The sequence below is a fragment of the Macrobrachium rosenbergii genome, chromosome 17, assembly GCF_040412425.1.
Source record: "Macrobrachium rosenbergii isolate ZJJX-2024 chromosome 17, ASM4041242v1, whole genome shotgun sequence".
Taxonomy (NCBI): Eukaryota; Metazoa; Arthropoda; class Malacostraca; order Decapoda; family Palaemonidae; genus Macrobrachium; species Macrobrachium rosenbergii.
Window position 1 is genome coordinate 39,190,247 of NC_089757.1, and position 24,159 is coordinate 39,214,405.

At 42.0% G+C, this 24,159-nt stretch overlaps 1 protein-coding gene across 4 annotated transcripts in view; it reads left to right on the forward strand.

The window, feature by feature from the left end:
• LOC136847888 (uncharacterized) overlaps nt 1-24,159 on the forward strand; it is a 172,535-nt gene that overhangs the window by 131,050 nt on the left and 17,326 nt on the right. For all 4 annotated transcript variants that reach the window (XR_010855879.1, XM_067119906.1, XM_067119907.1 and 1 more), the window contains exon 7: nt 2,501-2,653. Coding sequence is in view for 3 of the 4 variants with exons in the window: in XM_067119906.1 (XP_066976007.1) it covers nt 2,501-2,653 (153 nt within the window). In the remaining variant the exon portion in view is untranslated. The remainder of the gene's footprint in view (nt 1-2,500; nt 2,654-24,159) is intronic.

A 24,159-nucleotide genomic window follows, 5' to 3' on the forward strand; every position in this document is an offset into this window, starting at 1 on the left:
TTCAGCAGGAGAAGAACCTCTTAGTGGCAGCAGTAAAGGGTTACAGAGTGGCCCTTGCCCAAGTTTTTAGACCAAGGGGAATAGTCCTGTCCAACTCCTGGGAGCTGTCTGCACTTATAAGGGGCTTTGATCAGAAGTTCTTCCCAGGTGGGTTAGTGGCCCCAAGTTGGATACGACACGGGTCCTTGCCAGCCTGAGATGTTTACCGTAAAAGCCTCTGAAGATGACAAGTGACAGGTACCTAACACTGAAGATGGTCATCCTTCTAGTTCTGGCCTCAGTCGAGAAAGTAAGAAATATCCATGGCCTAACCTACAAGGTCTCTCACCCAGAGGGGTGAACCTTCTTGTCCTTGGAGTTCGTCTTGAAAACAGAGAATCCCCAACCTGAAGTTTGAGAGGTTCTCCATCCCTACCTTGAAAGGTTTTGTCAAAGGTACAGGGAAGAGATGTTATTGCGCCTGGTCAGAGCCATTTCACACTATCTGAGAAGAACTGGGACCCCCACAGACCAAGGAAGAAAGAGCTCTCAAAGAACACCATCTCATTCTGGCTCAGGGAGGTCATCACCAAACAGGACCAGAGGGGTGTCCCCAGGAAAAGTGAAGACCCACAACACATGGGAAATATGACCCCAAAGAAAAAAATCACTCAGTTCTCAAGTGTTGAAGGCAGAACTGTGGAAGAGACAGTAGACCTTTACAGCCTTCTGCCTCCATAATGTAGCCACAAGCCCCTGGACACTTTCACCCAAGGTCCCAGAGTGGTGGCCCAGTAGGTGGTGTAAGTGGAGGTGGACCCCTAGAGGGAGGGGCTCCGCTCGAGGAGTGTGGCTCCTACTGTTGAAGAAACCTCTGTCAAGTGGAGATGAGTACCACAGGTAACCCTCCTCCTCTCCATTTAATTAAGTACTGTATATACTGCATCCCAAAGGGTGTGAGCCCTTGAATACTCCCACCTGAGGGTTGGGAGAATAGCCTGAGTAGTCAGCCATACAGCTGTGGACTTTGGTGTCTGAGAAGGGAGGTGAGGAGTGCCAGTCTGGGAACCCTAGTATATCCGGGACACTCTTACACAGTGTTAGACCTTGTAGTAGGTGGGTTGGCCTCCCACCAAAAAGTGGGGTGCCATTTATGAAAGTGAAGGTTCTTATCCCCATAGAAACACACACCAAATTTAAAATTAAACTGAATTTTTCCTAGGTATACGGACAGCAGCTTTAATAAAGTACTAGCCCTCCTTTGCCACCCCTCATAGTCCTGATCTTACCTAACTTGGCATGTCTGTGAAAAAGCTGGTTCCCACAATGACTGAGGTAGGACAACACTGGTCAACGGATACTTGGGTCTGCCTGATAGGCTTTGGTTTTTTGAGTCATTAAAAGCCTAAGCACAATACTCTATTTAAGAAAGCTACAGTTTGTAAACCTATGAAAAATACAAAGTACTTTTAAATTTGGTTTTTTGCTTTAAAACATTGCTGATCTGTACATTTAAGCATATAACCACTGAAAATGTATGTAACACTACACTGCCATAATGCAGTATTCTATAATGTACTGTAATGTAACAGAGAGAGAGAGAGAGAGAGAGAGAGGCCTCAGTAGATGTCTAGTTTACCATAATGCCATGCATATGTGTATGTTGTATGTATACTCACAGTCTAGGCTTACACATAAACTTTACATGAAAAACTTAATCACATATGTAACTTTATATAATTAAACTTAGTCTTTCTAGTACACAACCTTTTCAATAATTTTATATATCTAACATATAAGGTGGTTTTTTGTTTTAAATTTGTTTGCAAATGTAAGCACGCATAAATTTATTCTCACCATCACAGTTATCCACTGGAGATGGAGGGGAATATTATCAAATGTTTTCTGATATACAGTACTTGAGCTTCTCCTGTTTTCCCGTGTAAATTACAGGATTATAATTAAAAAGATTTTTCCTGTTAGCCTGGTTGCATATTTTGTCCAATTTTTGTATGGTGTGTTGACATGCTTACACATAATTTTTTTCTTAATATTCCCTTCTGAAATTTTGGGAGTGGGTTTCATGTCTGATATGATATCAAAAATGGTAATCGTAAAGTTTGTTTGTATGTAGTGATAAAACATTACTTATGATAAAGTTGCTCTGCTCTTGTTAAAATGTATACACAAGCAGCAGCTTTTAATTGTTACTACAAAAGCTGTAAGGACAGCAGTCACAGAGGATGCTGGGGTCAGAGAACAATTAGAAATGGTTGCATTTGTTTCACTGGCATCACCTTTACCTAATTCTTCCAATAAATTGATAATTTTATAGTTATTCTAGTGTCCATTCTTCAATAATATCCGGATTGCAGCAGAGAGAGAGAGAGAGCACTTTTTTTGTGTTTGGCATTTTCAGCATTTTTTCTTTCAATTTATCTATTTTAAATTTATCGAAATCACTAATTACACAGTTGATTTTTGTACAAGCATTTTACATTTTGTTTTATTTTTTTTGCAGGGTGCAGCCCTTGATACTGAGTTTGGGCCAGATGTCCGTTGAAGCTGCTGGGAAGAAGCCAATTGATGCAATGAATAAGGCAATATCAGAAGCATGCACCTTTCTAACTTTTCCTGTTTTCTTTTTTTCATTATTGCTTCACCATGTCATTAGGTACGTAGTACTTTTATTGCATTCTGATGTTGTTATTACTGTGCAAGATTATTGTTTTCCGACTGGTTTCCATGTTTATATATTTAGTGACATCTATGAGCATATGTAGTGCATAAGAAAGTTTTAACCCTTTGGTCTGGGAGTGGCATTCATCCTTTGGTGCACAATAATGGCATAAGATGCCGTATTTCATATCAAGATATTTTCATGAATTTTGTGGGCCATAAATGACAATATGGCAACTCTTATGACAATACAGTAAACCCCCCATATTCGCGGGATGTGTACCGCACCCCCCTGCAAATAGCTAAAATCTGTGAATACTTAAAACCCCTCTGAAAACACTTAGAACTGCCTATTTTGGTAGTTTAAACACATAAAAAACCTCTAAAAATGTTTATACCTTAGTATTTTAATAGTTTTATCACAAAAAGTGTATTTAGTCATGAAAATGATATGAAAATACAGTAATTAGTGAATATTTCTTAGTTAAAAGTACTGTGATGGGCAAATTTTCCGTGAATAATGTGTATATATGTTCCACAGAGAAATCCGCGAATAGGTGAGTCCGTAAATAGTGAAACCGCGAATACGGGGGGTTTACTGTACTCAGACCTCAGCTCAGTGTCTGGCTGGAATAATAATCACCCCTGAGATTTCATGAAGGAAAGTGCTACAGCTCCCCTTCTAGTACTATTTTTAGTTCTTACCTTGTAATATGTTAACTGTAATTGTAATTTGTACTTGCACACATACATTCCTTTGTTCGTTATACTTTATAGGGATTTTGCTTGCAAATGCCATTCAGATTTAAATGACAAGGTAATTAACTACTGATAGGTAGGAGGGAACCCTGCCTGCCTGTCAGTCTGCACTCCACTTTGCTTCCAGCTGCCATTGAGGTCAGATATCTTTGAGGACTCCCTGCCTGACTTTTGTTGTTCAAACTTCTGATGGTTAACTTTGAGTATTCCTTTTCCTATTTTGGTTTCAGTCAAATTAGCCTTCTTATGAGGAATTGGGTCATTTTTCCTTACCGATACGAATACAGTTAGTACTTGTTTTCATTGGCACATAACTTCTGGTAGTTATGCAACAGCTGTATCATTCTCCAGTATACTTATTAATATGTTTACCTTTCAGGTGTGGTAGGTTTAGACACTTGCAAGTTCCGTGACAGTAAGATTTACATTTTTTAAGTAATCCAGCCATCTTGGCCTTACTTTGTATTCTTAGGGTAAATTGCCTTTGTAGCCTTACTTCTCTGATCTCTGTGGCTTAGTCTTTGTGATTCTCAACAACTCTGCAGATGAGGCGAATTTTGACAGTGGTGGAAGGAGAATACAGGTATTCTCCTTCCCTTTTTCATCTGCTTCTGCATTGTTCCTTCTGAACCTCATCTCCACTCTGGCTTCAGCTCCGAGTAGAGCTTTCTATCTCTGAGAGGAAGGATTGCATCAATCCTTCATGCAGCTTGTTTAATATCCCTATAGCAAAATGTAAATCTTGTAAGAATAGGTTCAGTATGACAAGTATCAGGGAGAGGGACGTCCTCTGCTGATTGGTTAGCTTCAAAAGCTCGATGAAGCAGTTCATCCTTCTTCTTAGGGTCAGTAACCAATCTACTATCATTTGTTTGTAGTGGTGGAATGCAAGACATGCCTGATCCAAATATAGAAGATGCTAATTTGGTCCACGACAGACAGGGCTGAGTACTGTAATTCTTTCAAGTTTCCTCTTTAAGGAATTATTCTAATATCTGTCAGCTATATGGTAAATTGTATTTGCAGCACAACAAGACTCAACAAAATTGGGGTAACTTTCATGTAAACAATTTTGTCTCCATGTATTGAATTTGGCCTGTTTATCATGGTAAGCTCATCTACATATATCGTCAAGCTATGGCTGGTCATTTGTCATGAATTAAGTGGCTGACAAGCTTCAATAATGTGATCCCACCTGGCTCTGGATTTCAGCAGTGGCATTAGGAATAGAGTACTGTATACTGATTGACGGATATGTCCATCTTGATGGCACAGTGGTTGGAGGTGCCTGTATACTCACAGACCTTGGATCTGATAAATAGCTGGAACATTTGTGAATATGAGGTCTAATCTATTGCCAGATATATACATGGGTTCCTCGATTAGCTGGACAAAATTGGAGGATACACAGAACTCAAGAGCAGACCAGCCATGTTGATCTGTGGAATTTGAACTAAGCCACTAGCTAGGGTGTGCATCGCAGTCTCCACAAATCATGAATTAAGCTTCAGAATCCTGTGACAGCCATACTAATCCTCCCCAAGAGACCGTCATGTAGAATCATCAATATTTGTATTGTGGTAAAGTGCAGATATTTGAATGTTGTAGAACTTACTGGAAATCTTAAAACAAAAAACTTCATGGCAACTGCACCCAAAGTTTTCCTGATGGTAGATGGGTCATCCAGGTCTAGTGTATACAGCCATACCTTGCACATGTGGGAAGTTACAAAAATAAATAAGTCAGGGCCATCAAACCCTAGGACTAAAAATTCAGTCTTTGACGTGTTACTACAATCCCCAGTTATTGGTGGGTGTTCTGTTCTCGGCAGTGTGAAGATAACCAAATATCGCCGGTAACCGAAAATAAAGTCTGCAGGCACCGAAAAACTTGTATGGTGACGACAACCGAATATAAACAGCATAATCACGTTTCGGTGCCGTAATGAAAACTATATCTATATACATAGGATTTGCTTCAGTAGTACTTTATAGTACAATATACTGTACTGTAAAATGATGAAAGCCTAACCTAAAATCCTTTGGGTGTCTTCTACAAGACATACATATCTTCATTCCATGTAGTTACTGTCTAGTAGTAATGTAATCTGACTGTTCTAGTGTGTACAGGGTACTACTTACTGTTGCTGATGAATGTAAAATAGGAACATGCTGTATTAGTCTGTAATGAAAATATTAAAATTAGAACTGCACAGCATACAGTTTGTAATATATACAGTATTAATTGAAGTACTGTAGAGTACATTACATACTGTACTGTACTTCTGTAGAGTAAAAATACATTTTGCTCTATACAGTATTACCATGTAGTGCATGTACAGTATACAAAGTGAAAAAAAGTGAATACTGAACGGTATTTCCTTTCTTGTTGTTTTGAAATTGCCGTGCTTCATAACCCCTGTATGTACAGTATGTAGGTGCAGCCATTTTTCAGGGGATTCTGGAATGTAAAAATTTGCTATGTATTAGTATACTGTACACAGTACTGCTGTACTGCCCTGTGTGCAAGTATATAAAGGAAAGTATTTTATAAAACAATATGCTGTACTGTAATAAAATGTATAAAAATGAAAAAAGTGAGGAATTCCTTACCTAACTTCAGTGATTTTGAAAGATGTACTTTAATGGTTGTGGGAGATGGAGATGCCCATTATGTGGTACAGTACTGTACAGTCTACAGTAGGTACATATTAGTCTGCAATGAAAATATTAACATTAATACTGTACATAGTACTGTACAGTACAGTATTAAAGTAACAGTAGTACATACTGTACTACATACAGAAAAATACATTTTGTTACAGTATACACCATGTAGTGTATGTACAGTATACCAAATGAAAAAGAGTGAATATTTCCTTACTTGTTGTTTTGAATTGTCATGCTTCATAACCCCTGTACTTACAGTAAAATGTTGGTACGGCCATTTTACAGGGGATTCTGGAATATAAAAATGTACTGTGTATTAGTGCTGTACAGTATACTATGCACAATATACTACTGTACAGACCTGTATGCAACTATTAAGGAAAGTATTATGTAAAACAATATAAAATGTATAAAAATGAAAAAAGTGAAGAATTCCTTAACTAATTTCAGTGATTTTGAAAGATATACTGGTTGTGGGAGATGGAGATGTGCATTACGTGGTACAGTACAATACGTAACACTTATACAGTACAGTGCAGTACACTGTATGCTGTAGTTGCATAGTCTGTAATGAAAATATTAAAATTAGTACTGTGCAGTACAGTATATATACAGTAATAAAGTACAGTACATACTCAACTGTAGTAAAAATATAATTTTGTTGAATACTTTCTTTTTTTTATAAATTTTCATGGTACTTATCCCCTGGAAACTGGCTAAGAAGTGGAATCTGCCTGGGAGTCTGGAATGATAAAATAAAAATGATACAGTACTCTAAGTCCAGTAGTATACTAGTAGTACAGTAGTAGTACATACATGCATACAGTACTGTACTGTACCTGTAAACGTACTGTAATAAATACAGTACTGTAGGTCCTTTGTAACACAGTTAAAACATATATACAGAAGTACTGTATACTTAAAAATAAGCTACAGTAAAATAAAAAAGAATTCCTTACCTTGATGGCCATTGAGAGGGTACAAAGTCTGGTGAGTCGCAGTTTGATGATGAGATCACTGTATCTGATGCAGCTGGAGAGGGTGAGTTGGGCTGGGAGGAGGGGATAACTTCTGGATGTGGAATAATGATAAAATCTGTACAATACAGTACAGTAGTACTACTGTAGTACACTTGTTTTTTCTAAGATTTATAACAATTTACAAAACCATTTAAACAAAAAAAGTAAAGAGTTCCATACTGTATTAGTACTCTGCTGTACCTGTTGAAGCTGTAGAGGGTTTGGTTGACTCAAGTGGGAAACCTTCAAAGGATTCTTCAAGGGAATCTGGGTCATCTGCAATACATGAGGCTCAATTCTGGAATGACAATAAAAAAAATTAGGTTATGAAACAGTATGGTATATACTACAGTGCAACTGTACTACAGTAAAACAATTTACGTATGTACAGTCGTACCCTGAACTTATGCGAGGTTAGGTTCCAGAACCCCTCACGCAAGGTGAATTTCCACATAAGTTTGGCATGGTCTCTAAAAATGCTAATAAATGCTTATTTCTAAAATTCAAACACTAAATATGACCCTAATCATGCTCCCAAATTATTAAGTTAACTTGTAAATGAAATTAAAGTTACTGTAATTTCATTTAAAAGTTAGCTTGATACATTACCCTTAAAAAAAAAAATAAATGGTCGACATAAAAATAGAGTTGGAAGAGAATTTCTGTCTCTCTACCCCTCCAGCCGATCTACTTTTAGAAGTCTTCTCAACCTCTTTTTAATAACTTCTTTATTCTACGTCTCTATCTCTTTGTTCTGAAATGCTTTTTCACGAACAAACAGTGTTTTTGATTTTGACTATTACAACTCTGTTATGTCTGTGTTTTAGAACGTATTTGCCACATTAGCGCATTTACACTTTGTAGACAGTACAGGTAAAATTAGGTCATTGTAAACTATCTACTGTACTGTACAGGTAAAGACGTACAGAGAAATAAGTGGTAAAATTGTGTGAGCGCTAACTATGAACGAGAGAGAGAGAGAGAGAGATAAGGGTTGTCCTTACTTGAGAGAGTAAAATTATTTATCGGAGACAGAGAGAGAGAGACATTGTCCTTACTTCTTGAAATATCAAGTTACATTAGTTATGAATTATTACGGAGACAGAGAGAATAACGTGAGAGAGAGAGAAAGTTATTCTTACATTAGATATCAAAAGATGGAAATTCAGTATTAAACTAACTTAAATGAAATTAAAGTTTATTGTAATTTCATTTAAAAGTTAGCTCAATACATTACCCTTAAGAAAAAAGAAATAAATGGTTAACTTAAGATTATAGGCAAGTGTGAAGATCAGTATACTATTTCCCTTTCCCCCCATTCCACCGATCTATTTTTAGAAGTCTTCTCAACCTCATTTTTAAAAACTTCTTTATTCTGTCTCTTTCTCTTTGTTTTGAAATGCTCTATGTCTTTGTTATAGAATGGTGCATTTAGAGTTTGTAAACAGTACAGGTAAAATTAGATAAATCTACTGTACAGTTAAAGACACACAGAGAAACAGCAATACGTAGGTTGCATTAACTACGAACGAGAGAGAGAGAGAGAGAGATAACAGTTGTTCTTACTTAAGAGAGTGAAATTTTTTATGAATTATTAGGACACAGAGAGAGAGAGAGAGAGAGAATTACAAGAAACCTTTGACCACCAATCAGCAACACTACCCTTTCTTGTCATGTTAAAGTGACATGTCTGTTTTGCCTTCGAGGTTCTTGCAGAAGATGAGGAAAAAATATTTGTTTGTTTAAAATACGTCACATACGAGTTTTATAATTACTGTACAGGTATATTATTATTATTATATTATTATTATTTGAAAATAAGCACTTATTAGGTAAAAAGTTTATTTATCATACAAAACAAATAAACATATACATGTACCATAAGAATTCTCTCATCTCAGTAAAAGAGAGAGAGAGAGAGAGAAATTATTACTTTTATTATGTAATTTTATTAATTTACACATTAAAGCTTGAAAACTTATAAATTACATAAAAAATTAAGCATAAACACTTTTGCAGGGTTTCTCAGTATTCGCAAATGTTTGCGTGTCTGTGAAAAACTTATGTATGATAATTAGTTAGGTTCCAATGAAAAGTTCGAGTGTCTGTGAATTCACGCAACTCGAATCGCTCAAGTTCGGCGTATTACTATGTGTACCATACAGGAAAACAAATAAAAAAAAAGACTTCTTTACCAGATGGAGCTGGAGAGGCTAGTGAGTCTACTACTAGTGAAGGGTCATCACTTGTTCTTGGAAGATGGTGACTCAATCCTGGAATGATAATGAAAAAAATTAGGTTATGGAACAGTACTGCACATAAATATATATGTTATACCCCTACAGATTCAACATTCCTTCGAATGCTACGTAACGGGCCTTGCAGCCTACATCAGAGACGTGGTACCCTCAGCTTCTTCCCCTCTCCCTATCACTCTCCCTACAGATCCCCCCTCTCGGACTCCGCTCGCATATTTCCCCTCTCAGCAAATCTCTCTCTCTCTCTCACAGCACACAAATTTCTCTCTCTCGAACATCATCCTCAAAAAGAAATGGATATTCTAAGGAAACGCAATCTTTCCTACAAAAATAGATTTATCAACAAACCCAACAAGTAATGAATTAACAAAGAAAAGATTAAAATGCATAATAAATGAATTATCAAGTCAAAATAGTCTAACTCGAGATTTAATCTTACTCTGACCAAAAAAGTCTTACTATGACTGAAAAGTCTTTACACCCAAAACTCCCACACACTCCATCTTAGACATTATACGTCTAGTCTTAAAGTCAACCACATGAGAAATAACCACATTGCAAAGATTGCAGTGTCCTTCTCTATAACCACAGCAATTCCACAGACATCTGTCGAAGAATTAAGCAAAATCGTAATCTCCCACAAATATACAAGTGCAAAACATAATAATGAAAAGTTTAAAATGCATAGTTAATAATGTGAAACAAAAACACAATAAAATAGAATATTAAAGTGACATAAATGGTTATGTCCAACTCTCCACACAAATTCATAAGTGTCTTGAAACATGGTAAAATTCACAAGTTCACAGTTCACACAGAAAAACGAAAAGTCTGAACTTTACCTTATCTGCCAGTTTCTAAGAGATTGGAACACTCAAAGCTACGTCTGGACGATATCGCTCTTGCTTCGCTAATAATCGATCAGACTTACTTTTGGGCAGAATTAGACACACAATCCATATTTTCTAACGCACGAACTTACGTACTCGCATACCAGCTCGGTCGGCTGCCTCCCAAATCAGAGCCAATATTGTGTGTTCATCAAGCCAAACAGCTGAAGTAACCGAACTATTTGCTGAATGCAATGATTTTGCAACTGAGCGCTCGACCTAGTTCCATCTTGAAGCGATCTTTCTTTCATCACACCTTATAACATGGTACAGTAATTCTAAATTAGACATATTTCCTTATATATATATTAGTACAGTATTGTACAGTATATTGGACAGTACTTTACAGTATAAAACAATTTACATGTGTACTACAGTAAAACAAATGAAAAAAATAAAAGAATTCCTTACCAGATAGAGCTGGAGAGGCTGGTGGGTCATTTAGTAATGCTAGTTGAGGGTCATCGTGGCTTGATCCTGGAATGATGATGAAAAAAATTAGGTTATGCAACAGTACTGTACAGTACAGGGTATCATACATAAATACATATCAGTACTGTACAGTACAGTATTGACAGTACGTACAGTGTAAAACAATTTACATATGCACTACAATAAAACAAATAAAAAAAAAAAATCCCTACCAGATAGAGCTGGAGAGGCTGGTGGGTCTGCTGCTAGTGCAAGGTCATCACTTGTGGAGGGGTGTGGTACGCATCCCCCGTGATTATGCGGGTGGGTTTACTGTACAGTAAACCCCCCGCATTCGCGGGGGATGTGTACCGCACCCTCCCGCGAATAGCTAAAATCCACGAATGCTTAATACCTCCTGTAAAAACACTTAGAACTGCCTATTTTGATAGTTTAAACACAAGAAAAACCCTCTAAAAATGCTTATACCCGAGTATTTTAATAGTTTTATCACAAAAAGTGCATTTAGTCATGAAAATATGAAAATACAGTAATTAGTGAATTTTCTCAGTGAAAAATACTGCAAATGGGCGAATTTTCTACGAATAATGGTAGATTTGTTCCACCGAGAAATCCATGACTACGTGAGTCTGCGAATCCCGGGGGTTTACTGTACATTCAAAAGATTGTGACGTAAATATAATCTTTAATAGGGTAAAATATTGCCCATGACACATCAGTTGCTAAATTTGCACCTTTTCACTCAATATTTAATTGGTCAAGCAACAAGAAAACAAAACATTAAGAAACCTTTCAAAAGATTGAAGTTTCATTAAAAAAGTGAGTTACCGTAACGGCCAACTGAAATAAAATATAGTAAGCATATGAAGTCTTTGTATAGTACTGTACTGTAAATGCATTTTTTGGATGTGTGTCATGCACATTTTCATTCGATATTTATTTGATCAAACCACAAGAAAATGAAACTAAGAAACCTTGGAAAAGATTGAAAGTTTATTAACAAAATGCATTATAATTAGCTACCAATTGATGATATATAACCATGTAAAGTCTTTGTAAATGCATTTTTTGGAAGAGTGTCAGGCAGCGGCAGACATGCTAGCATGATTGCCATACGTATTCATAAAACCAGTGCAACTGAACAGCCTCTATTTTTTTCGATCACGCAAATGGACATATGTCTTGCCTTTGTATCATATTTACATACCCTGTAATATATTTTTCATGTAAATTTTACACACGCAAGCATGAAAACTTTTAAAATGTGGTAGAGCAAAATACCGCCCAGGACACACCGATTGCTACCTTAATTTCACATTTTCACTTGATATGGAATTGGTCAAACCACAAGAAAATGAAACTTGAAGAAACCTTGCAAAAGATTGAAGTTTTATTAACAAAATGTGTTATAATTAACTATCAAATTAATAATATATAACAGTGTGAAGTCTCTGTAAATGTATTTTTTAGAAGAGCGTCAGGCAGCGGCAGACATGCTGGCGTGTCATTAACAAAGTAATTTTCACAAGCCGACCCTAATACAACTCTTGGTTATGTCTGATATGTTTTAGTATTGTACGAATGTCAAGGGGATACTTACTTGATTCTGGGTTGCAACAGATGAACGCAGGGAGTTCCTTACATCATCAAGAAATATCTGACTCATTATTAGGACAAGTTCTTAGACAAGCAAGGGAAAATCTGTGGCTTAGGGCCTTCTTCATGTGCGGGAAATTATGTAAACTCAAGGTTCCCTTAACTAATTATATTTACATAACAAACAGATCAGAAGAATGACGAATTAGGGGGCAGGTAAAAATAAGGGCCTGCTAAATGAATGAATCCTACACAGAATAAATATTGTACTCCAATGATGTCTTCACAACAGGAAACATCGCAGTAGGGGGTAGAAGGGGGACTGCACATGGACAGAGCCGAGTGGTTCCACAATCGAGGCCTATCTGCAATATATGTGCAAAACGGTTACTTGCAAGAATAATAAGACGCTCAAAGGGAACTGAGGGAAGAGCACAGATGGTGCCAAATAACTGAATGCTCCAACACAAATTACTGAAGGTTTGCAAACACTAAATGCATAATTACGTTAACACTGAATGCTCCAACACAAATTACTGAAGGTGATTGCGCAATGGAAAATAAATGAAAAATCAGACCAAGAAATAACAGGAGTCATGACTAATGCCACTACAAAGGTATACTGGTTCGAACCTCGGAGTGGAACACGTGGAAAGTTCGAGGGTCAGGCAAGGTAAAGGACATCTGTCCTCAGTGGTGTTTGGAGCGCTTCTCTCTCTCTCTCGATTTCCGTTGCATTGTCTATAAATAACCTTCAGAGATTACGCATCGCATCCAACATAGGTGGGGCAAAGGTCAATCTTTGCCACATTTTCCATATAGGCTGCATGGCATCAGTTAACCCACATGAAGGGTTTAGAGCAGGGCGGGGCACCAGCTTTCTATTTTTGGCTCTGCCCTTACCTTGCTTGATGCCAAGAAGGTACGACGGTCACCTGGAAAACAAGGCCTTAGGCATTCATTTGGACAGAGAGAAGGGTTAGGCTTTACCATTTTGGGGAAAGAAGGAAACAGTTCATGAAGGGGTGAGTGGAAACCCACAGTTCTAGTAATTAAAATAATTAAAATGAATTTTATTTCTTTCTCTGCTACGTTACAGATGTAAAAAAACTGGTGAGGTGGCTTGGAAAGGGTTCCATCCATTGCACCTCCCCAACCAAGTTAGCATTCACACCCTAGATCGGGTGAGAATGATTACCAGCAAGCAAACTCACTTTAAGACTTGACTTTACTTCTCTCTCATTTCCCTTTGGTGCCTTATAATTTAACTTAAACTTCTACATAGCAGTTAATTTCATTATAATGACTTACCAAAACACTGTAAAAGCTTTTATCTCTTTAAAATCGACACGTCTGAGATATAAATTTTCAAACTTTGTTTGGAACGCTGATACAATTGGCGGGAGACCCAACCCCACCGGATGCCGGTGGGGGTAGCGCGGCAGGAGACATACCCATAAACCCAGGTCAGTTTTCATTCTCGGGCGTATTGGGAACGCATCTCGCGCGTCCGTCTGCCTCAAACTGTTTGGGTTCCTTTGTCTGCTTGCGCCTAGTTGTGGCGTCTCTCCTTGGTGAAGTACTCAATTGCCTGTTTATTTATCTAGCTAGCCTAGCTCTGGGAATTCGTAGCTATGTCGGATTCAAGCTTCTCGGGATCCAGAGTTTGTGCAGGGAATTTGTGCTCCGCCAAACTAGTTAAATTTAAATACGATTGCCATTCTTTGTGTACAGCATGTAGTGGTCAAGAGTGTTCCCAGGAGAACACATGCAGTGAATGTATGGAATGGAGTCAGGAGTTTTGGCAAACATACAGTTCCCATCAGATAAAGCTGGTTAGGGATAGGGATAGGAAAGCCTTTAGCGTAAGGAGGCTAGGCTATCATCTTCTTCGGTGGTGGCATCGATCGTCACCTCCTCTACCGGCTGTTCCTTCCTCCTCTCCTACCCCCTCCTCTACTGCTGCTCTTTCCCCCTCTCATATTCCCCCCTCTTCTTCACCAGCTTCCCAGTATGTTTTCCCTACAGCCAAGCCCAGCCTCGAGTCTGATAAATCAGAATTCGTTATTTTCAGAAATCAAATGCAAGCGCAAATGAATGGTTTCATGGAGTCGGTCTTAAGTTTAGTGTGTTCGCACCGTAGTCCGGGCGTTAGCGTCGGTGATGACGTCAGTGTTGGTGTTGGTGATAACATGTGGTTGTTCGCGATCGCGTTTCAGGCGAGTCTGCTCGTTTTCTGAATCTTTTGAGCAAAGGCAACTGTCCCGCTTCGCCTTCTGAGGCTAGAAGACAGTCCGGCACTGGCTAAAAGGTCAGAAATTATTGCCCACGAGCAGGCTCGTCCTCTAAGGCACAGGAAAGCCTTAGTCCTGGTGGCGGAAGTAGTAAACTTGTCTCGCCTTGAAGCGTCCGAAAAGCTTCAGGGAGACGTGAAAGTGATCCATCGACGCTGTCGATCTTCTCGCCATCGCCGACATCGCCAGGATGGTGTCCCCAGAAGCTTCATCAAAGGCGTCGCAGTCGAAGCGGCACTACCTCAGGTTAAGCTCTTCAGGTGAGAGTAGCAGCAGTTCATCTTCAGTCTCTTCATATTCCAGCTCTTGGATCCCCTCCTCGTCATCGCAAGTGGGATCAGACCTCTCGGCCCCAAAGAGGCAATCTTCGGATAATTCCTGCCCTAGGGTTACTAAACTCTTCAAGAAAAGGACAGCCAGCCCTATACCTGGTTGCTCAGCGTGGGGATCCAATCAAGAAAATACATTTCAGACGCTTCCTCCCAGGTCACCTAGTGCAGTCAAGAGGCCTAGCTCTCTCCAGGAAGTTCCGCCGCAAGTGCCCGGGCCTCTTACTCCTCCTCCTACACACGAAGTGTCTGCGCCATTGGCTACATCCTCGCCTCCCAGGAGTCTATTCTGTTGGAAGGGAAGCTAGAAAAGGTAGTCCGCAAAGTCCTTGGTATTCCTGAGGATAAAGAGTCGTTCCTCCTCAACTCCTGGACGGTCTGGGCACGGAACCGATTATTTCTGGTGAAGAGGAAGGCCCAGGTGAATCGGGGCCTTCTTCACATTACGCTTCTCTACTCAGCTTTCTGCTGCAGTCGTACCCGCAACATTTTCAGCCGACAGCCCCCTCTTCTCCGACTTCTATGTTGCGTCTGGGAAAACAAGGTCCTGCCACTTCACTTCCCAAGTTGGTACTCTCCACCGCCTCCAAGAAAGCATTAAAAGAGGTAGAGGCGTGGTTGGAAGCTAAGAGGTCCTCGGGTAAGTCGTCGTTTGCGTACCCTCCTTCAAAGCTGTCGAAAAGGAGGCAAAATTATTACAGCACAGGAGCTTCTCCTTCACTGGGATCCGCAATTTCAGCACAAGGGGACTTGGCCCCTTATGGACCCCCTCAAGACGATTTCATTCGAGGCAGCCAAGACCTTCTTTTCTGCCCTAGATATAGAACATTTTTCCAGGAACCTCTTCAAGCTCCTAGAGATTGTCAGCTTTATCGATTGGTCAATGGGAGCTATTTTCAAACAGGTGGAGCAGGCTAATCTCGCAGAAGACGTCTTGGAAACTTGGTGCTCGTTCTTGTCTAAGGCTGTGACTTCTTCGCAGAGAACGGCTTTGATGTTCGCACCCTTTGACAAGGAGGGCCTCTTCCCAGAAGCAGTAGTGAAAGATGTCCTGTCAGCCATGGATAAGAGGGCGTCGTCACACATCCTGTCTATGTCTTCCACAAGACCGAGGCCTGCTCCCACTCCTTTGACCAAGATGGTATCTCCTCTTAACAGGCATCCGTTTCGTAACTCCAGGTCCAAACGTTACTCAAGGTCCCGCTCCAACTCCAGGGGTCACAAGGTCGTCATACCAGTAAGTAGGATCCCTGTCCTCCATGCGCCGGTGGGGGCCAGACTCAGCCTCTTTTGGGAGGAATGGAGAGAAAGAGGTGCAGATCAGTGGGTGGTGCAAGTGCTCCAGCTAGGCTACCATCTGCCGTTCGCCCAACCTCCTCCTCTCTCCAATTCTCCCATTTCCTTGACAGCATACTCAAGAGGCTCAGTCAAGTTTTCGGCCCTAGAGACAGAAGTCCGGTCTCTCTTAGGGAAAGCGGTCATCGAAGTAGTGCAGGACGTGTCAACCCCAGGTTTCTACAACCGCCTGTTTGTAGTCCCCAAGTCATCAGGGGGTTGGAGGCCAGTTCTCGACGTAAGTGCTCTCAATATGTACTTAGTGAAAACCAAGTTCTCCATGGAAACGAACCGCTCAGTTTTTCAGGCACTAACTCTGGGGGGGATTGGATGGTGACCCTCGACATGGAAGATGCCTACTTCCACATTCCAGTACATCAGGACTCCAGGAGGTATCTTCGCTTTGTTTTCAAGGACAGAGTTTACCAGTTCCGGGCCCTCTGCTTCGGCCTGTCGGCAGCCCCGCAAGTGTTCACCAGGATTCTCGCCCCGATAGGTCATTGGCTCCACCTGGAGGGAGTTCGGATCTCCTTGTACCCAGACGACTGGCTACTCCATTCATCATCAAGGGACCGCTGCATGGAGGACCTTCACAGAACCCTAATGTTAGCTCGGGACTTAGGGATTCTGATAAACACGGAAAAGTCGAACTTAGTTCCTTCACAGAGGATTCTTTATTTGGGGATGACTCTGGACAATCTAGCTTTTTGGCTTTTCTGTCTCCCAAAAAGGGTCTCCTCCTGCCTTCAGACGGTGGAGAAGTTTCTCCTCCTGGACAGTTGCTCCGCCCGTCAGTGGATGGCTCTCCTGGGAACTCTGTCGTCAGCGGAGCAATTTGTAAGGTTAGGCCGTTTGCACAGTTTTTTTCCTCAGGGACTCTTGGGACAGAAGGACCCAAACGGACTCCACGGTCTTCAACATTCCCCCCAACGTCAAGGGGCATCTTTTCTGGTGGAGGTCGCCGGAAAGGCTTTCGGAGGGTCTGGATCTCCTCCCAAGGCAACCATCCCTGCAGGTGTTCTCAGACGCGTCCAATGTTGGGTGGCGAGCACATCTAGCCAACCTCAGGATGTCAGGAGTTTGGTCGGACGAACAGAAGAAGCTCCACATCAATGTCAAGGAACTGTTAGCCATTCACCTCGCTCTCCAGGAATTTTCGACCCACGTCTCAGGCCAAGCAGTCGCTGTTCACGCCGACAACTCGACGGCTCTAGCCTACATCCGGAAACAGGGAGGTACCCATTCCTTTGCCCTGTTCAAAGCTGCGAGGGACCTTCTTCTGTGGGCGGACAGCAACAGGGTGGCCCTGTTCCTCGGTTTGTGCAGGAAAGCTGAACGCCCTGGCGGACCAACTCAGCCGTCGGAACCAGACTCTCCCTACGGAGTGGACCCTGCACCCGCAAGTGTGCCTAGATCTGTGGAATCTGTGGGGCACTCCCATAATAGATCTCTTCGCTACCTCCAAGAACCATCGTCTCCCAGTGTTCTGCTCACCAGTTCCAGACCCACTGACTCACTTGGTGGACGCCATGCTCCTAGACTGGACGAACCTGTTTGCCTATGCCTTCCCTCCTTTCGGGCTCATCAGGCGAGTGATAAACAAAGTGAAATTCCATCAGAAGGTCGAGCTGATCCTCGTTGCCCCGTTCTGGCCAAGGAAGGAGTGGTTCCCAGACCTACTAGATCTCCTGATAGACTTCCCGAGGCTTCTCCCTCAAAAGAAGTCGCTTCTCAGACAACCCCACCTAATGAAGTTCCACCAGGGATTGTCCACTCTCGCTCTGACAGGCTTCAGACTGTCAGGAAGCTCATCAGAGCGCGAGGTTTTTCAAGCAAGGCTGCGGAGGCTATTGCGAGGTGCAGAAGGGACTCCTCGAGCAAATTATACCAATCCAAGTGGACAGTCTTCAGGAACTGGTGTAGAAAAAATAGTATCTCCTCTTCTTCGACGTCTATAACTCAACTTGCCGATTTTTTCATTTACTTGAGGGATTCAAGAAAATTTATGCCATCAACCATCAAGGGCTACAGAGCTATGCTGTCCTCCGTCTTCTACCATAGGGGGTTAGACCTATCAAATAACCGAGACTTGTCAGACCTCCTCAAGTCCTTAGACACAGCTAAGGCCCCAAAACCTGCCCTTGCCTGGAATTTAGATGTAGTTTTGAGGTGGTTAATGTCTCCAAGGTACGAACCTTTAGAAGATCTTTCTCTTAGAGACCTCACTAAGAAATCCCTTTTTCTGGTTACTTTAGCAACGGCAAAGAGGGTTAGCGAAATACAAGCCATTGACAAGGAAGTGGGTTTTTCACAAGGTAATGCTGTTTGCTCGTTCACCTTGAATTTTCTGGCCAAGAACGAATCTCCTTCCAACCCGTGGCCTCAGTCCTTTACCATACAGAACCTCCCCGAAGTGGCTGGCCCTCAAGAATTGGAGGCTTCTTTGTGCCCCGTTAGAGCTATCAAAACTTACTTGGCCAGAACGGCCAGCATCAGAGGACGTTCCTCTAACCTGTGGTGTTCAGTGAAAGATCCAACCAGACCTTTGTCCAAGAATGCCCTGGCTTTCTTCATCAAGGAACTCATCTTAGAGGCGCACAGGCACATCAACGAAGAGGACGCACGCCTAGTCAAGTCTCACATTCACGAAATGCGCTCAATAGCAACTTCAGTGGCCTTCCGTCATAATAAGTCACTTTAAATAGATCACACAGAGCACCTTCTGGAGGTCGAAGTCGGTGTTTGCGTCTCACTACCTTAGGGAGGTTGAAGTTGCGTATCAGGACCTGTTTGCGTTAGGTCCCGTATCGGTAGCAGGCTTGGTTTTAGGGGGAACACGCTAGGGGGTTAGGTTCCTTATCTTTCCTTCCCCTTGTGGTTTTATGGTTGCTGAGTTAATGGGAAGCCGGGGGTGCTCAGTTCACCTGGAGTACCCTCCATTCTAGTTGAGCTGCTGAGGGTATAGGGAAGGGGGATGTATTTAACTGTTTTTAGGTTAGGCGGTGAGACCCGTTTTTTCAGTCTGGTTGCTTTCCAATTGCTCAGGGCAAGAGCAAAAGGAAGTCACCCCTTGTCTCAGTCAGCGGTGTACTTCCCTGACTGCTTGGGTTGTTATGGAGCAGAGTGGCTAGCAGTGCTTACGCCCAAGGCCTCTGCAGGTAATGGAGCTTCAACCAGCAGCAGTACCTCCCTGCAAAAGCCCATCTACCAGGTAAGGTGACTCTTGCCCTTTTGTTGGTATGGATCCTTAAGATACCCATGGTTAGAGTTTGTTCCTTTTCTTTTTTATTTGTGTGTGTGTAACCTTTCAATAAATGGTATCTCATCCCCTGCCCTTCCACCTTAAATGTGGAATCAACTTTTACAGTGTTTTGGTAAGTCATTATAATGAAAATGACATTTTTATGATAAAATGATGTTTCATTATACTTACCAAAACACTGTAACGTAAAGGCCTCCTCCTCCCCGCAGGGGGAGACGTTATCTCAGGTTTTCACTAATTGTGTATACCGAGAATGAAACTGACCTGGGTTTATGGGTATGTCTCCTGCCATGCTACCCCCACCGGATGCCAGTGGGGTTGGGTCTCCCGCCAATTGTATCAGCGTTCCAAACAAAGTTTGAAAATTTATATCTCGGACGTGTCGATTTTAAAGAGATAAAAGCTTTTACAGTGTTTTGATAAGTATAATGAAACATCATTTTATCATAAAAATGTCATTTTGAAGAGGCAAAACAACATTGTGACATTTACGTTAACGCAGAATAAATACTTGCTGCTCGAAACGACATATTCTCATCATTAAATTCCTCTTACGTTAAGGCAGCATTAATCAGAATATTCTCACAACATAATGGTATAGTTAAAACAATGAATTAATACTAGGTTAATTCTAGAGATACCTCTTGTACTTTTAATAATAATCAATTACAAATTTTGCACACTTGCAGGTAGTCTGCCGTGAAGAGGTATTACAATAAGGTAAACGTGGGCTTGCGTAGGTGTTTCCACGACACTTGAGCAACGCTCAGTGCCTTTGGGCACTATAAACACAAGGTCATGAGTCTGAGACTCGAGATTTATTACAGAGATTCACAAAGAGAATAGGTTACAGATTCAGAGTAATCAATAATTGTTAATAGAAGATGATGATTAAATATGCCGAAATTACATTCCTTAGCCTATGGAAAACAGTTAGGTTTATACTTTAGCCCAAGAAGGCTGCAAAGGTAGCCAGAGGGCGCGACTCCTCCGGCAGGATCATTTGCCAGCATCTATGATAATGGCACTGTGCCAAGTTGGCACTCATATAATAACAACTAATGGCGATGGCATATCATATCTTGAATGCATCATGCTGTGTTAGGCATGAAAGGGAAGTCATAGGACTTATGCAGTTGGCATATCTGTCATTGGCACTCTGCATGGGCAGAGGGGACTAAAGTAAAATGGGGGACCTTGGTAAGGTATAAAATAAATGTGAGTAATAATCAAAAGTAAAGAAGGGAAATGTTAAAGGGAAAAAATAAGGGATACAGTTATAAGGAAAATAGATAGGTGAAGGATCCTGAGATCCTCTTCTGGATAGAGATGCGAAGTCTTCGTGGGGAAAAGGGATGGCACTGTGCCAGTTTGGTGCCAGGAGAGCTCAGGGGCTCTCTTTAAGCTACCTGGAATTTTCCACACCTGTGGTATTTCCTCCACAGACATCTCTCACTTTGATGGTTTTTCTTGGTTGGGGAATCGGTGGAACCGACCCCGAGGGGGTTATTTGAGTGCTACCTGTGTTGGCTTCTTTGACGGCTGATGCAGGGGCCCTCTTTACAAGCCCTACCATGATCCGCTGTAGTTCCTTGAGTTTATCAGCCATTTGAGACATAGCAGAATCTTACTCACTGTTGTGTCTGCGGTGGACTGAGACAGAGAGGAGGCGGTCGTGGGTGGCATGAGAGGCTCATAGGTAAGAATGACCAGCTCAGGCACGGGTTGTGAGGCTGCACCTTTGGGTGAGCTTCCACTGTGGTTGGAAGAATCCGTCTCTCTTACCGGCATTGGTAGCGCAGCCAAGCCGAGAGAAGAGAGGGGACTCGGACTTGGATCTCTGGAATGGAGATCAGGGACGTGCTCTGGCACTGGCACTGAGGCAGGTCCAGGCACTAATAATTGATTTGGAATTTGCTTGTTGTTTGGGATGGACGGAACTTGGCACTGCTCAGTGCACCCATGTGACACTGGTAGAGATTGTGAATCAAGAGTGGGATCTCCTGGAAGGGAATCTATTTGGGGCCGTGGCGCTGGCACTGGGGCAGGGCTAGGCACTGGAATGGGACCGGGAATTGATCTTGATGGAGGGGGTCACTGCACATTGCACTTAGGTGGCACTGGCAGTGGAACGAATGCAGGAGTTTGAGGCTTACTCGTGCCTGATGAATGATTTGGGGGGTTTGGACCCCTGGATTGCTGTAACTTAAATGGGGATTCGAAGTCCTGTACCAGGAGATCATAACCTCCAGGAATGTACCTGGCGACTGCAAGGTCACATATTTCAGATCTATGAGGTCTCGTGATCCTCAACTTGACAGTAGGGAGTATCATCTTAGTGATTGATACCTTCAATCGTGATGAGTTTGTGTCTGTTATGGTAGCTCCACAGGGAACTTTGTCTTCCCTTACGAGGGACATTTGTCTGCCAGAATCATCAAATGCCTTGACCTAGCTGACGGGGCACCTGTCTCAGGGAAGTGCCACATAAATGGGACCCTGGGCTGGAGGACCCAAGGATGTTGGGTCGGTGACTGCCAAGGCAAGGGCAGGCGTACTTGATTTATTATTAGTAGGGCATTTTGCCCATTGGCAGAGTGCCCACAGACTTTACAAGTTGGGCTATAAGTCCGGCTATAATCTTTACCTGACACTGTCCTATTGGAGGGAGCAGGACCTTTACCCTTTGTCCACGGCCCAGGTATGGCTCGTTGGGGTGTTGTCGGGCTTGAGGATGTAGAGGGGTCTTCTGGTGCGATTCTCAGTCTTCAAGCGGCATGTTCAGTGCAGTGCCCTGATCTTTTACAATATCCACACACAGGTTTCTTATGGGGGTGCCCATTCTTGTGAGGTTGCTGGGAGCTGGTCGAGGCAGGCGAGGAGGGATATAATTTTCGTCCATGGGAACTAAGATAAGGATGATGCATATCCCATATGTCAGCCCAATGGCAGTGCTCGACCACTGTCTTAGGCACCTTATTGCAGAGATGAGTGGCAAGAGCTGGCGGGGCATAAAAAGTCCTTGAGCTTGAAGAGTTTGAGGACATCCTCCACACTAGTGGCTTTCAGAGAGACTAGCCATCGTTTTAGGGCCTGGGTCTTTTTGAAAATCCACTCAGACCAGGTTTGGCCTGATTCCTTGGGTGTATTTCTTCACCTTTTTCTCCAACGGTCGGGAGTTATTTCAAAAGCCTTTATGGTGGCTTGGCGGACAAGGGCAAGATTTCCTTGATCCTCAGGGGGGAGAGCTTTGAATGGAATGGCACCCTCCCCTTCAAGGTGCTTTCCCAGGATCAGAGACACTTCTTCGGTAGAGGGCTGATAGGTCGTCAGGACCTTTTCAATATGGTCAAGCCAGGTTTCAGGCTAGACTTTGTCCCATTTTCTTATGAGGGTGCCTGCACTGCTGAGGGTTGAGTGGGGAGAGGGTGGTAGTGTGTTGCGCCTGTCATGAGCTGCTATTGCAAGCTGATGAGCTTTCTTTCTCCCTCTCCTGTCTTTCTGCCTCTTCTCGTTTCTCCTGGACTATTCTTTCCTTCTCTTTCTCCTGTCTTTCTTTCTCCTTTTCCTTTCTTCTTTCTCCTTCTCCTGTCTTTCTTCCTCTCTTTCTGCCTTGGCATCGTCTACTCTCTCTTGGACCTAATCTCTCAGGGCTTGTCCTGATAGTCCCATGTCCTTTCCAGCAGATATGTGGAACTTGAAGTCCTCATTTTGCTAGGCTCTGGATGTCACCGACATCTTGGGATAATGCTTATATGGGCATGACCCATTAGGAAATCAATATGTCCGAAAAGACTCACGGCTGTTCGAGTGAACAGGTTCAATATGTCTGACGAGACTCAAGATTGTTCGAAATGAACAGATTCAGGGTGCCTGAGAAGACTCAGTTATCTGAAAAGACTTAAATTTCAGGTATCTGAAAGACTCAGTTGTCCAGAATGAACGAAAATTAATGTCTGAATAAGACAAATTTTAGGGTGTCTGAAAAGACGGTTAAAATTTAATGTCTGAATAAGACAAATTTCAGGGTGTCTGAAACACACAATTGTTCAGAATGAACAAAAATTATTATGTCTAAATAAGACTCTCATTCCGGGATGTCTGAAAATATGTCTAAAAATGTAATAACTTTTAAAAAATGTGGAGTTTTATTTGCCTAATCCTTTACTATGGTTTGCACAGTAGCTCTACAAATTTTTAATGCCAGATTCAATGAGCGTACAGGTAAACCTCGGCTTGATGGCAATGGATGCTCAGGTCCAAACAGCCTAGAAAAAAAAGTCTTGGATTTTTCAGAACTCTTAATGATGTCATATTTCATCTCCATTGATATAGACCTCCTTTTCTCACTGGCACCTCCATCGTATGTGGGCTCTGGCATTTGGGACCCATGATGAAATCACAAAGCTCGTTACAGCGGCAATAGCAGCAGCACTATCTATCTCAGTGAAAGGCGCACACAGATTGATGAAAACATGCTTTCTGAGGCTGTGGGTTGTTTGGTATTCCTCCGCCATGCGCATGTGTGATTGACCCAGGCAGCAGGCAGGTCGTTCTCCGGTCAAGTGCAGTTACAGTATCCTCAGAAACGAGTTCCCATCTACTGCGATAACCGGTTATCGGCGCCATAAGCACCAGTGTGGAATCTTTTGGCGCTA